This window comes from Ambystoma mexicanum, chromosome 5q (genome assembly GCF_040938575.1).
Source record: "Ambystoma mexicanum isolate Mex_15411 chromosome 5q, UKY_AmexF1_1, whole genome shotgun sequence".
Taxonomy (NCBI): Eukaryota; Metazoa; Chordata; class Amphibia; order Caudata; family Ambystomatidae; genus Ambystoma; species Ambystoma mexicanum.
Window position 1 is genome coordinate 1,268,627,623 of NC_090933.1, and position 21,829 is coordinate 1,268,649,451.

The window sequence follows — 21,829 nt, forward strand, 5'->3', positions numbered from 1 at the left end:
ATTTATGCTCTCTGCCAGTACACTCTAGGTTTCCTCCACACACTGATGGGTCTCTGCACTGATTTATTCATTAATGTATTTATTTTTTAAAGGCCTGTCCATTAGAGGTCACTCACAGGGATCTGAACGCAGCAGTGCCCCCAGTTCTTTTAGAAGGGCCAGTCAGCACAGATCCTCATGTCTGAGCCTGTCGCACTTCTAAGCAGTCTGTAAATCTCCATTAGCGACCCGGTTAATCTGAAGAGCATTCAAGCTGGAACCTCTACCCATTCCCTCAAGTTTGTAGATGTAAGAAATGAGCACAAGAAATAAAAGGCTTTCAAATAATTATACTGTAGGGATAGAAGTTTAGCATAGGATAAAGATGGTAAATAAATCCTTTGAAGTATGGCTCTCCATTCGAATGAATTTCAGTGGGGTCTCTGCCCATGATTTTAGCATGATTTTAGGGTATAGAGTTATAAGGGAAGATTTACGAATCCAATACTGAGAGACAACTCCCCCCTCATGCGCCAAATCTTCTTGCAGACCACTGCCCACTCACTGGTATAAGCGGAGGAACTAGCATACATATGCTAGTTCGAACCACTAGACAAGATGTGTGCTCCAGGGCAGAAGGGCAGAGACTCAGGGTTTATGGGGTTTCCAGAGATGTTCAATGGCACACGCTGTAACTAGTCACCTCTGCCTCATCAACGGACGGCACCAAAATCCCACAAATGAACATAGCAAGGGTGACTAGCATAAAGGACCTACCCTGAATCATAAATTAAAGTGCTGTGAAGCGTGCCACTTGACCATTAGATTGCTTAACGGCACAGAGGGGAAAAATCAGTCCTCAATGCTAAACTCAAAGACTGTATTCACACAGGTTAGAAAATTCACTTTTAATGTTGCTGGTCCTACCCCGAATACAACTAGTCAATTTGATCAGTAAGATCTTTGGAAGTCCCAAGTGGATCCCAGAGGAGAGTCAGGCTTGATCCATAAAACACGTGTTCAAATTCTGCCTCAGGTGGAAGATAGCACAATTGCCATTGCAGGAAATGTTGGATAAAGGCAGATTTGGAAAAGGCACTGTATGTGAAGTTCTCCAATTAAGGCACAATCGTGGAGGTACCCCACAGACATTGCAAAGAAAGGAAGTCCACAGATTGCTGGTAGTTCTGCAAGTTCAATGTGTATGGGTTTCCACCGTCAGGCAATGTTTGGTCAATTCCCTTCAATAGCCCCAAGGTAGCTGTTCAGATGCCGGTCGTCTTAGATGAACGTTGCATCCACAGATGTCCAGTTGGTCTACCAGGTTTCGGGGCAGCTCCATATACAGATGAAGCAACATGAGAAACGCAATGGAATAGTCCCAGAGATGAGGAGAACTGGTTCGCATTTAGCCCTCCATCCATGTAAGTTGGCAGCAGAAGTGAAAAGTCTGGCTACAAGGCACATACAGTGCACTGAGGTGTTAATGACTGCTCTGAACCATCATATTTGAAGCAGATGGGAGATACAGCAAATTCAACAATTGGGCAGCTCTGTCATAAATATAATGATCTTCGAAGGCTGGGGAAGAATTCTCGTCATTTAATCCTCAAATCAACACCATTCTGAAAGGGGCCCGCTCAGTCTTCTTAGTCGTTTGAACGTTCTCCCCTTCTTAGACTCCCAACACAAAATGGAAACTCTTCCTGCAGTAGCCAGGTCCACATTGGGTTAACGTAAATGCCACAGTGTAGGCTTGCCAAAAAGCACACCGACCCCTAAGCAAAGTCTTAGGTCTATTGTCTTGGGTCTAAAAAGAAGGGACCACATCAAACAAGGCCTAAAATGCCACTACAGGCTCCCACAGTAATAGAGGGTTGAGTACAAGCGCCTCTGCACTTTCATTTATGCCAAAGGAATAATACAGAGAATCTGTCTAAAGAATTGGACGATTATATTTGCTAAAAAAAAAACGGAGATCCTACATTGGCTTCCATCAGATACCCAGGTATAACTGAAATTGAAAACAAGGAATCGGATTCTGGGTTTACCCCACAACCTGGATCAATCTTCCCCTTGAGCGAAGAATGAAGAAAAGCTGCCTTTGCTTCAGGAAAGGACTCCTCCTTTTCCAATATGATTCTTTTACCATATCACCCTCTCCTGTGACCCGATAACCCCTTGGTCCTTCCGTCTTGATCCTCTAGAAACCCTCTACCATTCCAGCCTATTCCACCCTCCCACAGGAGCTTTCACCCCTTGGTGTTATCCCCATTGAGTTTCCTAAATTGTGGTAGAAGCAGACCCTTTTTGCCCCCCTTACTGCCACGTATGTGCCGCCATCTCCTCACTCTTACCCCAAAACAGTGTAGCCTTGAGCTGCTCTCACTCCACATCCTTTGGCAGTGCTTCCAGCATTTCACAGCCCCCACCCATGCCTCACCGATTCTCCAGCAAGTTTTCACCATCGGGATACAACCAGAACCCTTCACAGCGATTAAGAAGGTCCTCCAACACTCACGCCAGAGTTCAGGAAATCCTGTATAGCTTGCCTCTCAGAGACTCTGAGGCCAATTCATGGAATTAATGTGCGCTGACAAATCCTGCGCAAGTGTGCAAATCGCAGCGCAAGTGCGAAAATCGCAGCGAAACCCACGCACAGCAATTCATGGAAGTCCATGTGCGTGTAAATCCATGGATGTGCGCTAAAGTCCTGCATGGCGCACACTGGCACACACGTCTTCAAACAGCGTGCTCTACGCGCACAGCGAAAGCGCACACAACAAAAGTAGGCGTAACACGCGGAATGGGGAACAACGCGTGAAAATGTGGGCGTCATGGGGGGAAGTACAGGAGGCAAATGCGCGGAACGCCCACACACTCGCCTACAACACATAATCATGGAATCGAACGGGGCTAACGCGTGCGCCAAATAAGACGCGCTATTTCGGAAACACGTACGCCAGCAGGAAGCAGGCGTACGTGGACCCGCGCAGCATAAAAGTGCGTGCAAACAACAAACAAGCTCAGACGCCAAGATAAATATACCGTTCCTCGCAGCAGTGGTCGTGGGATACCGCAAGAGGAGGATAGTCAGGCCCAGAATTTTTACACCCAGAACCAGCCTTTTTGGGATGCCCAATGACCAGGTGTATGGGAGGTACAGGTTTCCACCCCACATAATACTCGACCTGGTGAGTGAGTGGGAGGATGACCTCACATCACCCACCCTGTGCTCCCAAGCACTGAGCCCCTTGGAAAAGGTGCTCAATGTACTGCACTTCTTGGCCACTGGTTCATTTCAGCGGACAAGTGCCATAGTTGGGGGGGCGGGGGTGGATGTTCACAGGCCACGCTGTCACGCTGCCTGCACCAGGTGTTGGCCATCATAACTGCACGCCCATCAGTCCGCAGGCACATATACCTGCCCAGAACACCTGCAGAAAGGCAGGCTGTCATCCAGGATTTTTACGGTGTGGCACACTTCCCCCAAAGTGCTAGGTGCCATCGACTGCACCCATGTGGCTCTACGTCCTCCCAGGGCAACTGAGCACATCTACAGAAACCACAAGCACCGGCATTCCATCAACGTGCAGGTAGTATGTGAAGCCAAGGGAATCATCACCTCAGTATATGCCAAATATCCAGGGTCCACCCATGACAGTTTCATTTACAGAATGTCAACCCTAAACTGGGACCTAGAAGCTGGGCGGCATGGTGATGCATGGCTGCTTGGGGAGTATAAATGCCCCTGCACATGCATGCATGTCAGATACTGAGTAATGTCATAACCCCACTAATGATACCCATCATCACCTCCCCAGAGGACAGTGCCTACTCACTGAGCACCCACATGATGACGCCAATTTGGAACCCCACCACACCATCCGAGGTAAGATACAACACAGCCCACATAGCAACCCGGACATAGTGGAGCGCACATTCGGAGTGCTCAAGTCACGCTTTCGCTCCCTTGACCGCTCTGGTGGGTAGCTGCTATACGCACCCCAAGTAGTGTGCAGGATCATAGTGGCAGCATGTGTCCTGCACAACATTGCAACATGCCAGGGCCTGCCGGTGGACATGTTGGTGGCCCCACATCCCCAACCACAAGCACGGCCGCTGCGCATGGGAGGGGAAGGGCACGTGGTGAGGCAGCCCGTATGCAGCTGGTGGCTAATTACTTCACCTAAAATCACACCCCTGTGGAGTACAACAGCCCTGGCACATACCAGCTGACATCAATGATGATGACATAAGGGACAGTCAACTGTCACAACCATACCAGCCTGAGATTGGTCACCTGGAATTGTTACATTGTGTGCATCCCTACCTGCCGAAAGACAACCAATGCTGTCTCAAAAAAACACACATTTATGCTGCATGAATGACTACCCCCTTGCAAAATACAACATGAAAATAGCGCCAAGTCACCCAACCCCTCCTCAGCTCCGCCACCCAACACACCATGGCATGTCATGCAATGTGAAAGCAAACAAAGCAATGCACAAGACCTGACAAGTGTCACAAAGTGCACTGTCCCAAATGGAAACTGCCCACAGACAATATGCACCCAGTAATCAATAACAAACAGCACACATGAACAAATACTTACCACCAACACAATACAGCAAAACACCATGAAACATTGCAAAAACATGACAGTACTAAGTCCAAGTAGTGGTAGTCTTACAACCTGAATAAGCCAGCACATCGACTCCTTCCAACTGTAGTGTTGCTGCTACGCAAATGTGTCAGTGTACTGCATACAACATGAACTCCATCTGCAAAGGAGAAGGCCTTGTGAAGACATGAGGAAGGAACCTGCAAATTAGGAGGAAGACATGGATGCACAAGCACATATCAATACACCATGCAGTGTACAATACAATACCCACTAGGGATGTACACACAGTATTGACTACAGACTGCCCACACAGCTCATGGGAGCCCAATGGCACTGTGTAAGTCACTGTCACTTGGTCACACCCTTTGCATGCCCATGGAAACAGGGAGCAGGAGGGGTGTGTCATGAACCAAAGCATCTAACCCAAACTCAGGACAAGCCTGCATGTGCCCAGCTGGAATACAGTGGATGCCCATGGGAGCCACACAAGGCAACACACTGTAAAAAATTAATAAAATCAAAAATGGCCATGTGGGGTTTAGGGGGGGACCCAGGAGGTTCGAGGACAGGGTGCACACCAACAACCACCTGCGTGGATGTTGTGAGAAAAAAAAAATACCTCCATGGGCTCATGGCCTGCACGGCTATGCCATTGTGGGAGAACTGCCGTCGCTCTCTTCACCCTCTGCTGCTGCATCAGGAGGTGGTGGCACTATGGGAGGCAGCTAATGCAAAGCCCTGGTATGGTCCTCCATGGCAGCAAGCATGCGGGCCTGGAAGGTCTGATTCTGGAGGATTAAGTGCGGAGATCCCCATGCAGCACCTCACGGGTTGCCTGCACTTCTGCATGCATGGCCTCGCGGGATGCCTGGATCTCCTAACGTGTTGCCTGCAGCTCAGCTGAGAGCGAACGTGTGAGCTGCTCCAGCTGCTGTTCTGCCCTAACATTTCGGGAAGCCTCAAGTTCAAGCAGACTCTGCCTGAGGTTATGGAGTTCTACCCTCTGGGCTTCCCTGTGGCCCGGACTCTATTGATATGGATTCGCGCAGAGTCTCCAGTGCCACCCGTCGGTCCCTGTTGGACGCCAACAGGTCTTCCCTGTGTGATTGGCAAATTGAGTCTGTTGCCTGCTGTTGCTCCATCTGCCTTTCAGGGGGGATAATGGAAGTGGCCACCCTCTCCATTGCCTGAGCAATCATTTCTACTGATGCTGCCTGTTGGGTTGCCATACCGTACATGGAGTTTTCCTATACAGTATTGCCTGGTGGCGCACGGCCACTACGTCGGCAGGCACCACACCTGTTTGGGGCAAGGCAATCTGCACCTTGCTGTGCTGGCACTGCCTGAGGCTGCAGGACAGCATTCCCCCTCTGATCTGCTGGCCCAGGAACAGGATCAGATGCTGTGGAGTGTGAGCCTGCATCCGTAACTGCCAAAGGCGGACCTACGAACACTGACATCCCCATAGAAATTTCTACCCCTGGTGCAGGTGGGTTGGACAGAACAGAATCCCTGCCAGAAGCACTGACCTGCGACAGCACATAAGTCTGATCATCCGACTCAGCACCTGAATAGAGGTCTGGGGAGCTACACCCAGAGACACCCCTCGACAGTATGGTCTGCAGTACCAAAGTGTTTTCACCCACCACACCACGTCCCCCACTGGTGTCTGGTCGTGGCTGAGAATCCTTCTGGGTCTGCACCATCTCCTGAACCTCACCATCATCAAGTGCGTCGTCACCTGCAAAAACATGAAATATAAGAAATGGAAACAGGCATGAGCACCACAGCACACATAGGCCTGACAAGACAGAGATCCTGTACATGGTTTACACATGTCCCACATGACTATAACCCTGGCATGCATGCACTGTCAATGAGTTTGAAGGGCAGTCAAAAAGGCAGACAATGAGGACACCAAGATGGAAAAGCAACATATTTGCAGCATGTTGTGTAGCATTGGCATCAGACATCAGCCTGTGAGTGGCATGTCCAATACACATACATGACATATGTCAGGTAGCATAGTGTCATGGGCGCTACTCCCGAGGGGCCTGGACTGGCCCAGCGCCCTCGGAAGCAGACCCGTCTTCCACTACTCCGAACCCAGCAGACCCCTACAGGGGCCCTTTGGACCATGTCCTGGCGCCAGGCTCATGAAGGGTTTCAGTCCCGGCACCATAGGCGCCGGGCTCATATTGATAAACAGTGTAATAATGCTTGGGTGGACTTACCTGAGGCAGACCATGCTGCATATTTACCCAGAACAATCCAGTCTGGTTGAAGTCCCCAGCCATCAGGGCTGGGAGGAACTATTCCCTCCATTCAGGAACTCTTTTCTTACCTGGGTGGAACCGGTGGAAGAACACACACTGGAAGCACTTCTCTGCTATTTAAACCACGCCCGATGGAAAACACGTGCTTCGCGTTATTCTGCAGCAGCAGCAGGACGCTCACCGAGTCGGCTCCTGCATTCCAGGTCCAGAGTCATCTTCAGCTTCCGCGCAGCAACCTGTGGATGAAGAAAGACAAAGAACAATACATACCAGATCCCGGAATCCAGTCACCGGCAAAACCTGCAAAGAATAAACATAAGGTTAGAAAAGTGCAACTCGCTCGCAGCCGCGCCCGCTTACCTGATCCATCCGTGATTGCAACGGAGCTAACCGCGGCCTTCTCTTCAGCAGCTTCTCTGCACCTGAAAGGCAAAGGACATAATTAAAAAGGGGTTCGGGTGAAGGCAGTCGCATTCATCTTAACTTACCAGTTTTTGCACGCGCAGAAGCGGCCGCATCAACCGCAGCATCCCGGCACCTGAAAACTAGAAAAAGGACATTATTAGAGGTGCCATTAAAAGCGGCCAACGAACATTATACTTACGTGCATCGGCACGTGCAGCGGCAACGGAAAACTACGCCCACAGCATCCCGAGGCCTGAAACAAAGGAAAAGGGACATTATTGAGGTGCCCATCTTTTAAAGCCTAAAGACTACAGTATACTTGCAGGCATCCGCTCGTGCAGTAACGGCGGCATGGCTCTTCGGCATCCCAGCACCAGTGCCACAACTAAGGCCGCAAAAGACTTGAGCCTCAACACTGAACTCATCCAGTGACGTAACTGGAATCCACGCACCCATGCACCAGACGCAGGATGGAGAGCTCAGCATTTATACGCCTAAGGTGAGAGCTTGCCGAGACAAGTAGAAAGCTAGGCTGTGGGAGAAACTGGCGATTGGTGGGAGAAGGAATCCCATCAAACGGTGATTAACCCTTTTTCTTCCACCTGCAGAAAACTTACCCTGCAAGTCAGACATTCGATAAGAGGAAGCCCAGTCCTGAGAGTCGTCCGAGCTCTACGCTTCTCAATTGAAGAAACGATAGCAGCCCAGCCGGGATCAGCGCCTCCATGGGAATCAGGTGAGCGTTACACATAGCCATGATAAATTAGACAACTACAGCGATATGTCAGTGAATGAGTACTGTCACACATCTATGTCACATGGACATGAGAAGATTAATGCAGAATAGGGTTGCAAAATATGCATGTGTAACACACTAACACATCCAGTGTACAATAAGACAGTGATTGTAGGCAGATGTACACATCAATGGTTGGTCACTTCAACATGACAGGAAACAACTATCATGTTCCACATGCAAACAGGCCCTAAAAATACATTTCAGCAGGCCAATACTCCTTCCCCCTGAATGGTCTATTCATTCACATTACCAGGTAACTGAAGTGGCACAATGTGGGGTGTAAACAATGACAGAAGCATGTCACATATGTGGCATTAGGGATGAAAAAAAGCATATGAAAAATGGGATAATCTAAACAATCAGCCTGAATGAACACAGAAAAATCAGAACAATGTTGTTGCAAGATGATAGTTCAAGTGCAACAGCAGTAATGTGGGGCTAATTGGCTACTGTGGGCAGAAGGGATACCGTCATACCCAAATCAAAGGCACGTGAATGTATTGAAGGAAGCACATGAGTGACCCATAACACTCAGGAGTACACACCCTCACCTGGTACTCAACCAGAACCCGTCACCCAAGCAACATACACATGGATTACACACACATGCATGGGCACTCACCAGACAATGCGTCGTAATCAGGTAGGTCTCCCACGCGTTGGATCGGTTCCTCTTTGACGAAGGTCCCAGCAACAGACTCATGTTCAGTGAGTTTGTTGTCCTCTGGTGGAGACCCACCGCCAGTCACCAGAGTAGCGGCATGATTTGAGGCCAACTTGTTCTTTGCTCTGCGTTTCAGGTCATTCCACCGCTTGTAGCATTCATCAGCTGTGTGCCTCACAAATCCAAGGGCACTTACGCAGTCTGCGATGGTCTGCCAGTGTGCCCTACGTTGACCAGGTGTGGTCTTGCACCCTGCAGTCACCACCATTTCGCGGCTATGTGCCAACACATAGGTCACAAGTGCATCAAGTTCGGCGTCATTAAAGCTAGGCTTCCTTGATATGCCGGACTGTGTAGCCGTGTCTGGGGTCTCAGCCTGTAGTGCCAGAGCACCCTTCTTCCTCTTTTTCAAAGGTGGAGCGGAGCCCGAGTGGCTTGCGCCGCTCTGGTCAGTAGGTGCAGAAGCGCCGGTGGACTGGGTACTGGGAGTGTGCGAAGGCACAATGACCATAGGCCTTGGTGCAGGCATTGACTGAAGTGTGATGTTGGCAGGGGCAACGTCGGTTTGATGGACCCGGACAGACACTGTCCCGGCTGAGAGACTCAGAGCTGGGGTGGATAGAGCTGCAGCCGCTCCTGCAGCCTCCCCACCCTGCCTACTTGGGGCAGCAGATGACATTGCTGCCCCAGATCCACGTGGCCTGGTGACACCAACTTGCACCGCCACACGTGGCTTAGACTTGCTGACCTGGAAGTCATCCTGTGCCGGGTCAGGTGCCACAATGGGCTGGCCCAACAAGGGCTGAGCTGGGATGGTGTCAGCCACGTTTCCCTCAACCATGGGGGTGGAGAGGAAAGCATGGGTGTCCTTGATTGGTCCTCCACACATGGGGGTCTAGGGGCACCTTGCAAATCATGGCCACGTCCCCTACCGCGCCCACCACGCCCACCTTTTGGAGGTCGGCCACCTTTGCCTCCCTTACCGCTTGGTCGCCTCCCAACCATGGCACTGATGTTGTTGTGCATATGGGAGTTGCAGTAAACAATTGTCCTGGGCAATTGGGGTGAAAGGGGTAGGGTACTAGATGGAATTCGTACCCTAGTGCTCTAGCAAGGCTGTCTGTGACCCCTGGGGGGGAATATGACGGGGCATGCAACGCACAGGCACCCCGAAAACAAACAGTAACGTGCAGGCAACCCCTCGTAGACCACGTGCATGGAAAAATGAACCCGCACTACGCTGTGGCACCCAGAAACACAAAAATAAGCGTACGCGTGTTACGCGCAGCCTACAATGACCTCTGAAGGGGTACACAACACACGGGCAAGCACAGTTGGTAAATACGTGCACGACTCACTGTCTGCCTGGAAAAAGAATGTGAAAAAGACACGCGTGTGCGCGTTGGCAACACCCCCGCCAAAAGAAGAATTGTACGCTGTCTGAGGGGACAGGATAAAAGAAGTAGTGAACACTGTCAGAGGAAACGGGCCCAAAAAATTTTTTTAAAAAATGAACGCTGTCCTAGGTAACAGGGAGTACGAACTTGAAACGCTGTGAAGTAATCGCGTGTGAACCGACAAGAAGTACAGAATTCACCCACTCGCTCTCCACAAAAAGCACATACAAGGGAATGGGGTCCTACACATACCTTCTAAACCGGCCCACACGTACAATGTCACTTACGCGTGAACGCGCTTAGGCCCTTTCCTCCAATTACATAGTTGACACTCGGACGTGCAGTTCTTGGACGTGTACACATGCACCCGTGCTGAGGGAAACGCCTGCGCGTCACGTCACAGACGTGTAGGCCCTTTCCTCGGATTACATGCATTCACATGCAGACGTGCAGTTTTTTCATGTGCAATGAGCCACTATGCCCACGTCCCGAGGGAACCGCCCACGCACGTCGCTTACGCGCTAAGGGCCTTTGGTCCAATGAAACCGCGTACGTGTGCTGACGCGCGAAGGGCCGTTCCTCGAATTACACGCTGACGTGCAAGATTTTCACGTGCCAAATCACTCCATATCAAGCTGGCCACGCAACAACACACGGAAGACCACGCTCCTGCCCAGAAGGCCAAATTACTGCCCACCCCCCCAAGAGCCCAGAGCACGCTCCCACCTGCCATCTGCCGCTGCCTGCCTGCCAGCTGCCCACGTGCCCTGGTATTTGGTGCCTGCACATCAGCCAGGGTTCCAGTTGCTGTGTCCACCCCTGCTGCAACAGAAGACTCCCGAATGGGATACCATCGCTCCACAGCCCAGCACCAGGACCCAGTTGCCCACCCACGCCTGCCTCGATAGGGTTGCCATGTCAGGGCAAACACCATCTGAGTGAAGGAAGTTGGTGTCCTGGTGGAGCATGTCCTGGGGCAGTGTGATGCCCTCTTCGGAACATCACGCGCCAACAAGGAAGGACAGGAGAGGATCTGGGACGACGTAGCGGTTGCCATCAATGCAGAGGGGGTGGCAACCCACGACATCAAGCACATCAAGAAGCGCTGGGAGGGCTTCAAGTCCAGGACCCTCCACAAGGCCCGGCGCCTCGCGGAGGGGGGCCGGGTCAGTAGGAGTGACATCCAGATGAGGGTCCTGGAACACGTATACCCAATGCTCCACGCCCAGATCTTTCGGAGGAAGACCCGTCTGGAGTTGAGAGGAAAGTGGCCAAGCATTGTTGTGTGAGACAGGGCATGTTGCAGTGTGCTGGTAGTCGGATACTTGCCTGTATGTGTGACATGGGCCATGTATGGAGATGTGTGTGTGCAGGGACATCATGTTCATGCATGTGAGACCAGTAACGTGCGAACCACATGGTTGGTGTAGGAGTTACAATGCAACATGGGGAGCTGTATGGCAAATGCACACATGAAAGCATGCCAGTGTCTGTTCTTGCACATAGTGGGGGTGTGAGGGATGGGTGCTGCCGTCATGTACTTGTATGGTGCACATGTGTGTGTCTGAGAAGTGTGTCTGTGACTTTGATACACCATGGATTCATGGCACATGTCCGTGATGATGTGTACATTCACTCATGCAGTGCGGTCACCGTTGTATGCACTGTGTCTATCCAATGTGTCTGTGGTGTATAAGGCATGATGCATGACCCTCTGGTGATGTGTGTGCATGGGATCAGTGTGAGCCATGATGCATGCGATTTTGAAGGCAACATTTTGATTAATAGAGGCCCTTGTACATGGATGCTGATGTTGATTGCAGGCGCCGTGCCTGTTTATGCATGTGTGTTGCGTGCATTCACCCATGTGTTGTAGAGGGACAGGATGGAAGTGACGTTAGACACTGCCACTCATGTGTTATTGCTTCCTGTCTAGGCAAATACTGTACTGTACCCTGATGCTTGTGTTGTATGTCTCGCTCTATGCGGCGTCAAGTGAAGAAGAGGGCGGAGACGGCGCTGTGGAGCCAAGCAGCGGGGATGCTTCCACTGGGCGGCGACGCAAAGCCCAGCCACCCTCCCAGGACTTGCCATCACCCAGAGGTGAGGGGGCTGGTGCCGCGTCTGCCACTACGGCTGTGGCGGAAGGGCCGGATAAGCCCCCACAGGGGCTTGCAATGGCGGAAGACGGTACGGAGACATCCAGGTTGGTGGTCTCCACAGAGGAGGAGGAGCCCGCTACTGAGCCGCACATGGGGCCTGGTGGGGGTAGTACCACTGGTGCAAGTGGTGCAGTCCAGGGCCAGGGTCAGGAGGCAGCACAGGTCACCGTGGAGGGGCCTGTGCATGTCCCTGTCCTTGACCCTGTGACTGCACCACCATGCACCAGCAGGAATGCCCCCGTCCCAGGCCCGTCCGCAGGTAGGGGAGAGTGCCATGTCATCTGCCTCTCCACTACCTGCGGACGAGGGATCCAATGAATGTATGGGCTCCGTCCAGATTGGTGTTGCGTTGCGCACGCGTGACATTCGTGACGACATGCGTTCTTCCTGGGCGGAGAACGCACGCCATCACGAACAGCAGCGTCCCGGCACTGTTGGGAGGGGCCCTGGTTGGTGGGTTCCTACATGTGACGCGCACTCTGGCAGACCTCTCCTCCTCTGTGGAGACTATGCGCCAGTTGTTCTCCCTGCCGTCTTCTGGCCCCGATTCCACAAGGGCCCCCTGTGGAACTGGCCTGACCAAGACAGCCAGCTTGGTGGAGATCCCATCGCTGCCACAGTCGGGAGTCGGCGGTCCGGCAGGGGTGGACACCGCAACTGGAGACCAGCTGATGGAGGACGTGCAGGCATCATCGGACAGGGCACATGGACACCAGCAGGAGCAGGCTCTAGGTGGGAGCAATGATGGCTCAGGGCCATCGACATCAGGGGGGCAAGCATCGGCTAGAGGGCAGGAGAACCCTGGAATGGATGCGTCTTCCGTGTGGCTGCGGTTGGGCCAGCGTATAGGTGCGGAGCGGCGGCGGGCGGAAGAGGCGCGGCTCACCATGGTCAGGGCAGAGTTCTCCATGCGTCGGACATTGAGGCGGGCAGAGTGCCTCGAGGCGACTCGCAGGGAATTGGAACAGGCCATGAGTGCCTCCCTGCGAGACCTCGGGGCCAGGACAGAGGCCTGCCTCCAGCAAATAGACATGGAGTTCGATGATGCCCTGGCCGAAAACATCACTGAGTGAGCCGCAGGACTTGCCCGTCGCCATTGTAAATAGTTTATAGTGTTAGGTTTCCTTTTTTTCTTTATTTTGGGGCTTTTGGACTATGCCCCACACTTTTGTAAATAGGTTTGTTAGGTAGGTTATTAGATTGGTTGAATTTGTTTGTTGGGCTCATGGACCCTTGGAAATTTGATTGTACATAGTTGGACGTTGGATTGTTTTTGTACATGGATTAATGGATTTTTCTTTTGGACAATGGATTGTACATAGTTGGACAATGGATTATTTTGAACTTTCCTTTGATTTCACCATGGATCAATGGATTTTTTTTTACGTTTCCTTTGGATTTGCGTTGGTGGATAGAGAGTTTGGACTATTTTTCTTTTAGATTTCTTTGTATTGGTTATACTTTTCATATACTCTTCTTTTGCACATGCTTTTCATTTCATGTTTGCTATTTTGTTATGCTTTCATTTTAGTGATTTATTTTTGTACATAATACATTTTCATATTTTAGTTCCATGTGTGGGATTTGCTCATTGGGTTAATGCATGTGAAAATATGGGCTTACACAATCAATGCCAACAAGTGTGTGTCTGTGACGGACATGTGTTGATGTACATAGTTGACTTTTGGTTTGTGTCTTGAGATGGGCATGCCAGTGTGGGTTTTATTGGGAAATCATTGCATCTCAGAAAAGGGGTGGCGTGCTGTGGTAATTTGGTGTAGAAGTGGGCCATGATTGTGCATCTTTATTTCATGTAGGGGGGGGCATGAATGGGGGCCTGCTGGCAGGTGCCCCTCACTGCTGGGGTGTGGGGGTGCAGGGGGACATGTGTGGGACATGAGTGGGGGCCTGCTGGCAGGTGCCCCTCACTGCTGGGGGGGGGGTCGGTGTGCAGGGGGACATGAGTGGGGGCCTTCTGGCAGGTGCCCCTCACTGATGGGGGGTGGGGGGGTAGGGGGACATGAGTGGGGGCCTGCTGGCAGCTGCCCCTCACTGATGGGGGGTGCGGGTGCAGGGGACATGAGTGGGGGCCTGCTGGAGGTGCCCCTAACTGATGGGGGTGGGGGTGCAGGGGGACATGAGTGGGGGCCTGCTGGCAGGTGCCCCTCACTGATGGGGGGTGGGGGTGCAGGGGGTCATGAGTTGGTGATCACTAGTGCAACGTGACACGTGGCCTGGCTGGGGGGCATGGCCATGGTGGACGGGCTGCCTGCAGGATATGTCCAGGGGTGCAGGGTTGTCCCCTGTGGTGTGGGCTGCCTGCAGGGGCCGTAGAGGGGACACCTGGGAGGACCCACACTGCCAATTCACATGTAGGACTCCCCATGCACCACAATGGATACACGTAACCCGCTCTGACAACAAATTTGCGTGTGAAACCCCCGCGCACCCCAGTAATATACATACACCGTTCGCACAGGGCCAATCGCGTGGGAAACTCCACGTGCACCCCAGTAATGCACATAACCCGCTCGCACAGGGCCAATTGCGCATGAAAGTTCCCGCGCACCCCAGTAATACACGTACCCCGGTCGCACAGGGCCAATCGCGTATGAAAGTTCCTGCACACCCCAGTAATACACGTACCCGGCTCGCACAGGGCCAATCGCGTGGGAAACTCCCCGCGCACCCCAGTAACACACGTACCCCGCTCGCACAGGGCCAATCGCGTGGGAAACTCCCCGCGCCTGGGTGTACATGTATTCGGAGGGTTGCGCAGGGAGTTTTACTGGCATTTTCGTGGTTCGGGGCCTGTGCACCATGACCGGGATTTGTGCGCTGTGCATGGTGCATGGGGAGGGGTTGGGGCGTAACTGGCGCTGCTGCTGGGTCGCTGCGCCACTGCTGGTTTTGGATGCTAAAATCCATGAATACGCTGTGCTCGGAACTGGATTTTAGAGCACGCGGCTGGCGCAGAAAGTCCCACGCGCACACTGTGCGCTAAATTCTATGAATTACCCTGTCTGGTCTTTGAGCCCCTGCACTTACTATCCCGGTTAGGCTTGGTCCACAGCCACCAAGCAGAACAGTGCACCACAGCCTCAGATTTTAGACACACGGTCACACCTAGAGATTGAGGCTTAGCAAATGTTCATACTTACTGCCCCTCAACAGCCCAGTCCAACAGAAATGCAGCCCCTGCACTGCATCAAATGAGCAACCTGTCCTATCTCCTCCTTACCTTGGATTACCCACACCCCCCCGCCTCGCTTCTGTTTGGGCCCCCCTCCAGCCCCCAACATCTGTTCCTTTTAGAGGCTGCACATTTTAAAAAGCAGCCTTGCTGTTCCGATAACTCACTCTAGTTGAGATTTAACTAGGTTTATCCTTCTCAGAACGGGATATCAATAAAGAGCAAACACTGGTTGGTTCTGCCGATTTTTGTTCTGGGGTCTTACCCTACCCAATCGTGTGCACATGTGTTTTAACTACAATCATACATAAGAAAATAAAACAAAAAAGAAATTGTTTTTAAAAGGATTAAGCGGGTTACATTTTCAGGCTACAAGTGAGATCCAGTTGCTGCTCCATGAATATCATACTAACCTCTCCCAAGGAGACCGGGAGAAAGCGTCTTATCCCATGTGATTTCATCACAAGGAACATTGTCAGACTTTGCATGGTCGCAATATTGATTCGAATCACATTTTCTTGACAGAAACTTAGTTTGCTTTTTCCCCATAGAGTTAGAGACGCTTCTTCCAACTTTTTATTTTTTATAATTTGTTGCAGGATATGAAGTTTTGTATTAGAAATATCTGCTTCCAGACAATATTCCACACGGTAGCCTTAAACTCTTCCAGTTGTGTTTTTTAATCATCTACCAGGTAAATTAAGGGGTGTATGACTTTGGTCTCATTGTCCAGAGCTTCCTTAGCATTAACTCTAGCACTAAGTTAATGCCAAAGGCCATGACCCAGACAATCTGGCTACCGGCCATGACCACGAGAGATCGGCAATGGGGTGTGTTTTGAAATCGGGATATGTTTGAATGGGAAAAGAAATTCTGCTCGTGCCAGCAACCCGATGTGCTGGACAGCAAACGTTCGCGAGGAGCATCAGCAAGGACCTCAAAGCACAGTTTTGCAAATCTGAGCTGCGTTTTAAGGTGTCAAAATGCAAGTACAACAAATTTAACTGGTGTCTGGGCAATGGGCCTGGCCCTGAGCCAGGACAAATAAGTACTCCGATTTGCTTATTGGGGCATGCGCCATGGCACAAGCCCTAGGTTTGAATTGGAAAAAAAAAACATTCTGCTTGCGGCAGCTACAGCCTGAAGTGCTGGACTTGGTTACAACAAACCTGTGCGAGGACCTGAAAGCATGCTTGCATATCTGTCTTGCGTTTTATTTTGCCAAAGTATCAAAATGTAAGTACAAATAAATAGTGATATAACTTTACTGCCTGGGCAGTGGGCCTGGCTGTCGGCAAGGACATGTGTCTACTCCGATTTGCCTTTTGGGGAACACGGCTTGGCCGAAGCCCATGCAGCCATGGCTAGTCTCCACAATCCATGGGGCAAGCCATCAGCACTGGCCATTGCCCTCATTATGAGGGTATAGTGGACACTGAACTAGGATGCAGGGTAGTTGCAGTAGATAACAGGTATGGTTTGGTGGGACTGGGGTCATAGTCGAGTCTTATGCCCTAGGCAATTGAACCATGACTTGTATTCGCTACTGATAACGACACATCAGTATGCATTGCAAAAAATATATTTGTTAAAGGAGGTTAACAGTTCTTTCATACATGTTAAAAGAGGAATTAACAACATACAGTGATGTAACATGAAACATTTTAATTCATAAAAACCGATGAAATTCACAGAAACACGACAAGTCGCACTAATAAAAACCTATGAAATTCAGTGAAAAAAAAACTGTTAAAAGGACCTTATGGTTAAAGTAAAAGCAACCCCCCCCCCCAGAAATTCGCCAGTTATGGTAAGATAAGCAACCATAGCTCGCTCCACCTCTGTGTGCTGCTAAGACTAACACCCAGGACATGAAAGATGACATCACAAATGTCACCACTGTAATACGTACCACTGTTATTATGCTGCCCAAAGATTTCACACCACTCCAAGGAGGAAAACCAGTACACTGCTAATTACATTACACCCGGATGCAAGTCTTCTAAGGGTTTGTTGTACGAACCGAGAAAAAAATACATTTTCCAATACAGTAATCTGCAATAGATGTACAGAGGATCACTCTTCGGGGGTCTCCACTCTAGCCACCCCCCTCCTAGACCACAAGTCTTTCAGGGAAGCTCACCTTCTGGAAGCAGTCATTGAAGGACAGGTTATGCCTGATGGAGTCCTTCCAGCCTTGATAGTCGCCATTAAAGAAAGGGAAGAGTGTCGCAATGTCCTTCACAATCTGAAAGAAACAAATGCAAAGGTTTAATCCATTTACTCAAATTAGAATATGTTTAAAAGTGGCAAGAGGGGCGGCGGCAGAGGGTGGAATCATCTGGGCCAAGCAAAGATTCACAAGTAGATGGCAGGAGGGTGGAATCATCTGGGCCAAGAAAAGATTCACAAGTAGATGGCAGGAGGGTGGAATCATCTGGGCCAAGAAAAGATTCACAAGTAGATGGCAGGAGAGTGGAATCATCTGGGCTAAGCAAAGATTCACAAGTAGATGGCAGGAGGGTGGAATCATCTGGGCCAAGCAAAGATTCACAAGTAGATGGCAGGAGGGTGGAATCACCTGGGCCAAGCAAAGATTCACAAGCAGATGGCAGGAGGGTGGAATCACCTGGATCAGGCCACGATTCACATGTAGATGGCAGCTGCGTCTGAGAAGTCAGAGATCCAGACAGATCTGAAGACATGCAAAGTGGACCCCTTATAGAGATCATGATTTTGGGAGTGTCATTTTATCATCGACCCCCATGACAGTGAAATACAATCATATGTGTTGTTTAGTTTTATCTTGTCATTTCACGATGTTTACAGTGGGCTGTGGCATTACAATCCACGATACCATGTCACCATGGTGATGGAATGTTGGGTATGAAGAATAGATGGTTGAGAACTAGTGGAGGGAGCTGTTGATCTGGTGGCCCCCCAATTTACCCATGCACCTTTTGTTACTCAAGCAACACTGCGTTCGGTGGGCTTGAATGGCCGGTAATGGCCCGGGACCCAAGTTACGATTAACGCCAGTCCCAGTGCCGTTGCCGGGCTCTGAACACCGAAGGATAGATCCAACACCAGTGAAGCCCACAGAACACAGGATTATTGTCATTACCACCCAGAGGCAAACCCTAGATGTGCTAACAGCAATTCAGAAGAAGAAAATGCCTGTGCTGCTTCATTCACAGCAGCAGCCAGGTAGAGTCAGGGTTGCCATGGAAATGGAAGTCACAGAGCCCCTCTTTCATTTCCATGGCTTACCAGGAAGCCAAGCTGACAGAGTGGAGCGTGCTGAGGAACCAGGCAGAGGAACCCAGTTAAGTTCAGTTGGGTGGGGTAGGGTTTGGATTTTGAGGGCAGGAGGCAGGGGGAGGAGGAAAACAGTACCACCAATGGCGGACGGGTGCGCTGAACACTCGGGTTGCTACAAACCCGGCCTTGAATTAGTAGATTTAGCCCGGGTTTGGAGCAACCCGATTGGCTCCCGCACCCACAGAGGGTGCTAATTGAAGATAAAATAAAGCAATCTGTTGGAAGTCTCCCAGCGTCCAGAGTGCTTCATAATACATTCTTTTATAATAAATAGCAAATAAATCTACTTCCCCAACTTCATTCAATGCAATTCTTCACATGCATAGTCATTATGGATATCCACAAAACGTAACCAGATTAGAAAACGTGAGTCGCAATATGCACCCTCCCAGCTTCCCTATGAGGACTCTATAGGCCACCCTGGAGAGCCAAAAAACGTAGTTAGGATCCAGTATATTCACCTTCCCGATATGCATGAAAAACTCTACAGCAAATTTACAAAGTTGCAAGCAAGGTCAATATCGGACAAGGCACCGTTTTCAGATGGACTTGGGGGCAGGGCTTCAAGTGGGCCTGGGCTACTGGGGGTGGCCATACAATGTCTCCAGCAATGCGATGCATCCTGTACATGGTGGGGCTGGAAAGCGCTGGCTGTAATTACGAACTGCAGGGAGGGCGGGCTATTTGATTCATCACGTATGAAAAGAATGCATTTATGAAAATTAGTCTCGTCTTCTGCGCTGAAGCATCACCTCCGTGAACTGAGGTTGTCCCCCGATCCCCCCCGCCCCCGAGTAGTCGTAGGAGGAAAAAACATTTTTTAAAAATTGCGTTGACTTGCGGTTCCAGTAATAGTCCGTTGTCTACGAGTATTCCTAGGTTATTTACTACATTGGTAGTCACCCTCCCCCCGTCGAATCCTGCGGGTGCGAGCATTATTTCCGTTTTTGCTGCGTTCAGTTTGAGGTTCTTCCTGGTCATCGAGTTGCAGAGGTCTGTGAGGCGGTGGTTGATGTCATTTGGTTCTTGTGTTTAGTTTATTTTCACAATCAGCTGTGTCTCATCTACGTAGTTGTAAGTGGTAAGTCAGTGGGATCGATTGATTTTCATCAGTGGGTACATGTTGATGTTGAAAAATGGAGGGGAGAGGCAGGAACCCTGTGCGACTCTGCAGGATCTATTTTTGGGGTTTGAGGTGAACGGTAGTAGGTAGGTTCTTTTGGTTCGGTTTGTTAGGAACGAGGTAAGCCATTTTAGTGCGGATTGCTATATGCCACATTCCATCAATCTTTTTATCAGTGTTGCATGCTGATTGTGTCAAAAGCCGCTGTTATGTCCAATAGTATGAGGGCTGACTATGCTTCGTTGTCTGCATTTATTTTCAGGTCGTCCCATATCGATCGAAGTGCTGATTCTGTTCCTCCCATTGGTCTGAAGCAAACATGTGATCGGTCAAATGTTACATTTGTTTCGACGTATTTGAGAAGGATTTTGTACACACGATTCTCCAGGATCTTTGCTGGATAGGGCAAATGGGATATCGGTCTATATTTGCTAGGGTCTTGCTGCGCTTTCGCATTCCTTTTTTATCAGTGGTTTGATATATGCTGATTTGTAGGAGGACGGTACTATTCCTCTTTTGAGTGATGGATTCATTACTTCCCGGAAGTGTGTTCCTGGGTTTTCTGTGGTTCAGGATGCCTTTGAAGATATCTGGAGGCAAGGGTCCCTTGGTGATCCTGCAAGGTTGGTGTTCTTGAACAGTGTGGCGAAAGATTCCTCCGATTGGTTCTACGCAGCTGCGTTTTGCTGTAATCTGTGTTTCGTCCAGTGTCTGTGGTCCAGCAGTCGTGGTTGTATTTGCCCGGACTAGGTTGATGGTCTCCTGGATTGAGTTTATTTTTTCTCTCAAGTGGTTGATGTTATCACAAAGTGCTTGTGTCGGGGTGATTGAGATTTTGCAGGAAGCGTTTTTTTTTTATCTGATGATTTTGAAGTGTTCTGTGGATTGCTGGATTCTATTTTTGTGGCATAGTAGAGCTTTTTTGCTTTTAGTACTGTTGCCTTATATAGTTTGAGTTGGCTTTGGTATTTTATTTGGTCTTGTCGGGTTTTGTTCTTTCAGTTCTTCTGTGAACCATTTTGCTGCCCGTTTTCTGGTGCTGATTTGAATGTTTTGGCTCTGGCTAAGGGCCTTGGTGATCCAATTGTTGAGTGTCTTCTGCTGTATCTATGCTTGTTGGTGTGTTCCCTTTCACTTGGGGCAGTTGAGTTTAGAAGGTTTGTAAGGGTCCCTAGATTCAGGTTCTTCCAATTTCCTTTCTTGCTGGTATGAGTATTTCCTTCCCGGCTGGTAGGCGGGTTCGGGATGTAATGTAGAATGGGATCAAGTAGTGGTCACTCCATACCATCGGTGTGGGTGGCGCAGCTGCGCATAGTCCTTCCCTGCAGAAAATTGCATCCAGGTTGTGTCCGTCGTCGTGGGAAGAACCGTTTACCATTTGCTTGAAGTGCAAGGTTTCCAGGAGTGCACAGAGTGAGTTTGCTGTGGACTCGTTTTCTTTTACGAACCATATGTTGAAGTCTCCCAGTATGACTAGGTTGTCGTGGTGAGTTGATGGTATGGTGGCTTCGTCCTCTGGTTTCGTTTCAAAGTTGGGGTTGTAGGAGGGTGGTCTGTAAATCAGGAGAAATACTATGTTGGATTGGTTGTTGAGTTCTATCCTGATGAGGAGGGATTCAGAGTCATCAGCGTTGGTTTGGATTATTCACAATGCACAGACGTGTTTTATATGTATAAATGCGATTCCGCCTCCTTTTGGTTCTTTTTGTTGGTGTGTATTAATTTGTAATTGTCGGGTATTGCTGCGTTCGCGATGGCTTTATAGTGGTCTGATAGCCAGGTTTCTATGAGGAAGTGACAAAGTTAATTGTAGATAGAGATGCACACTACTACTCTTACATCTGTTCAAGAACTCGGTTTTCAAACTATTTCATATGGTGAAG

At 50.0% G+C, this 21,829-nt stretch overlaps 1 protein-coding gene across 1 annotated transcript in view; it reads right to left on the reverse strand.

Annotated features, from left to right (window-relative positions):
• LOC138498704 (forkhead box protein H1-like) overlaps positions 1-21,829 on the reverse strand; it is a 122,245-nt gene that overhangs the window by 9,950 nt on the left and 90,466 nt on the right. The window contains exon 3 of the mRNA XM_069622351.1: positions 17,646-17,750. Within this exon, the coding sequence (XP_069478452.1) occupies positions 17,646-17,750 (105 nt within the window). The remainder of the gene's footprint in view (positions 1-17,645; positions 17,751-21,829) is intronic.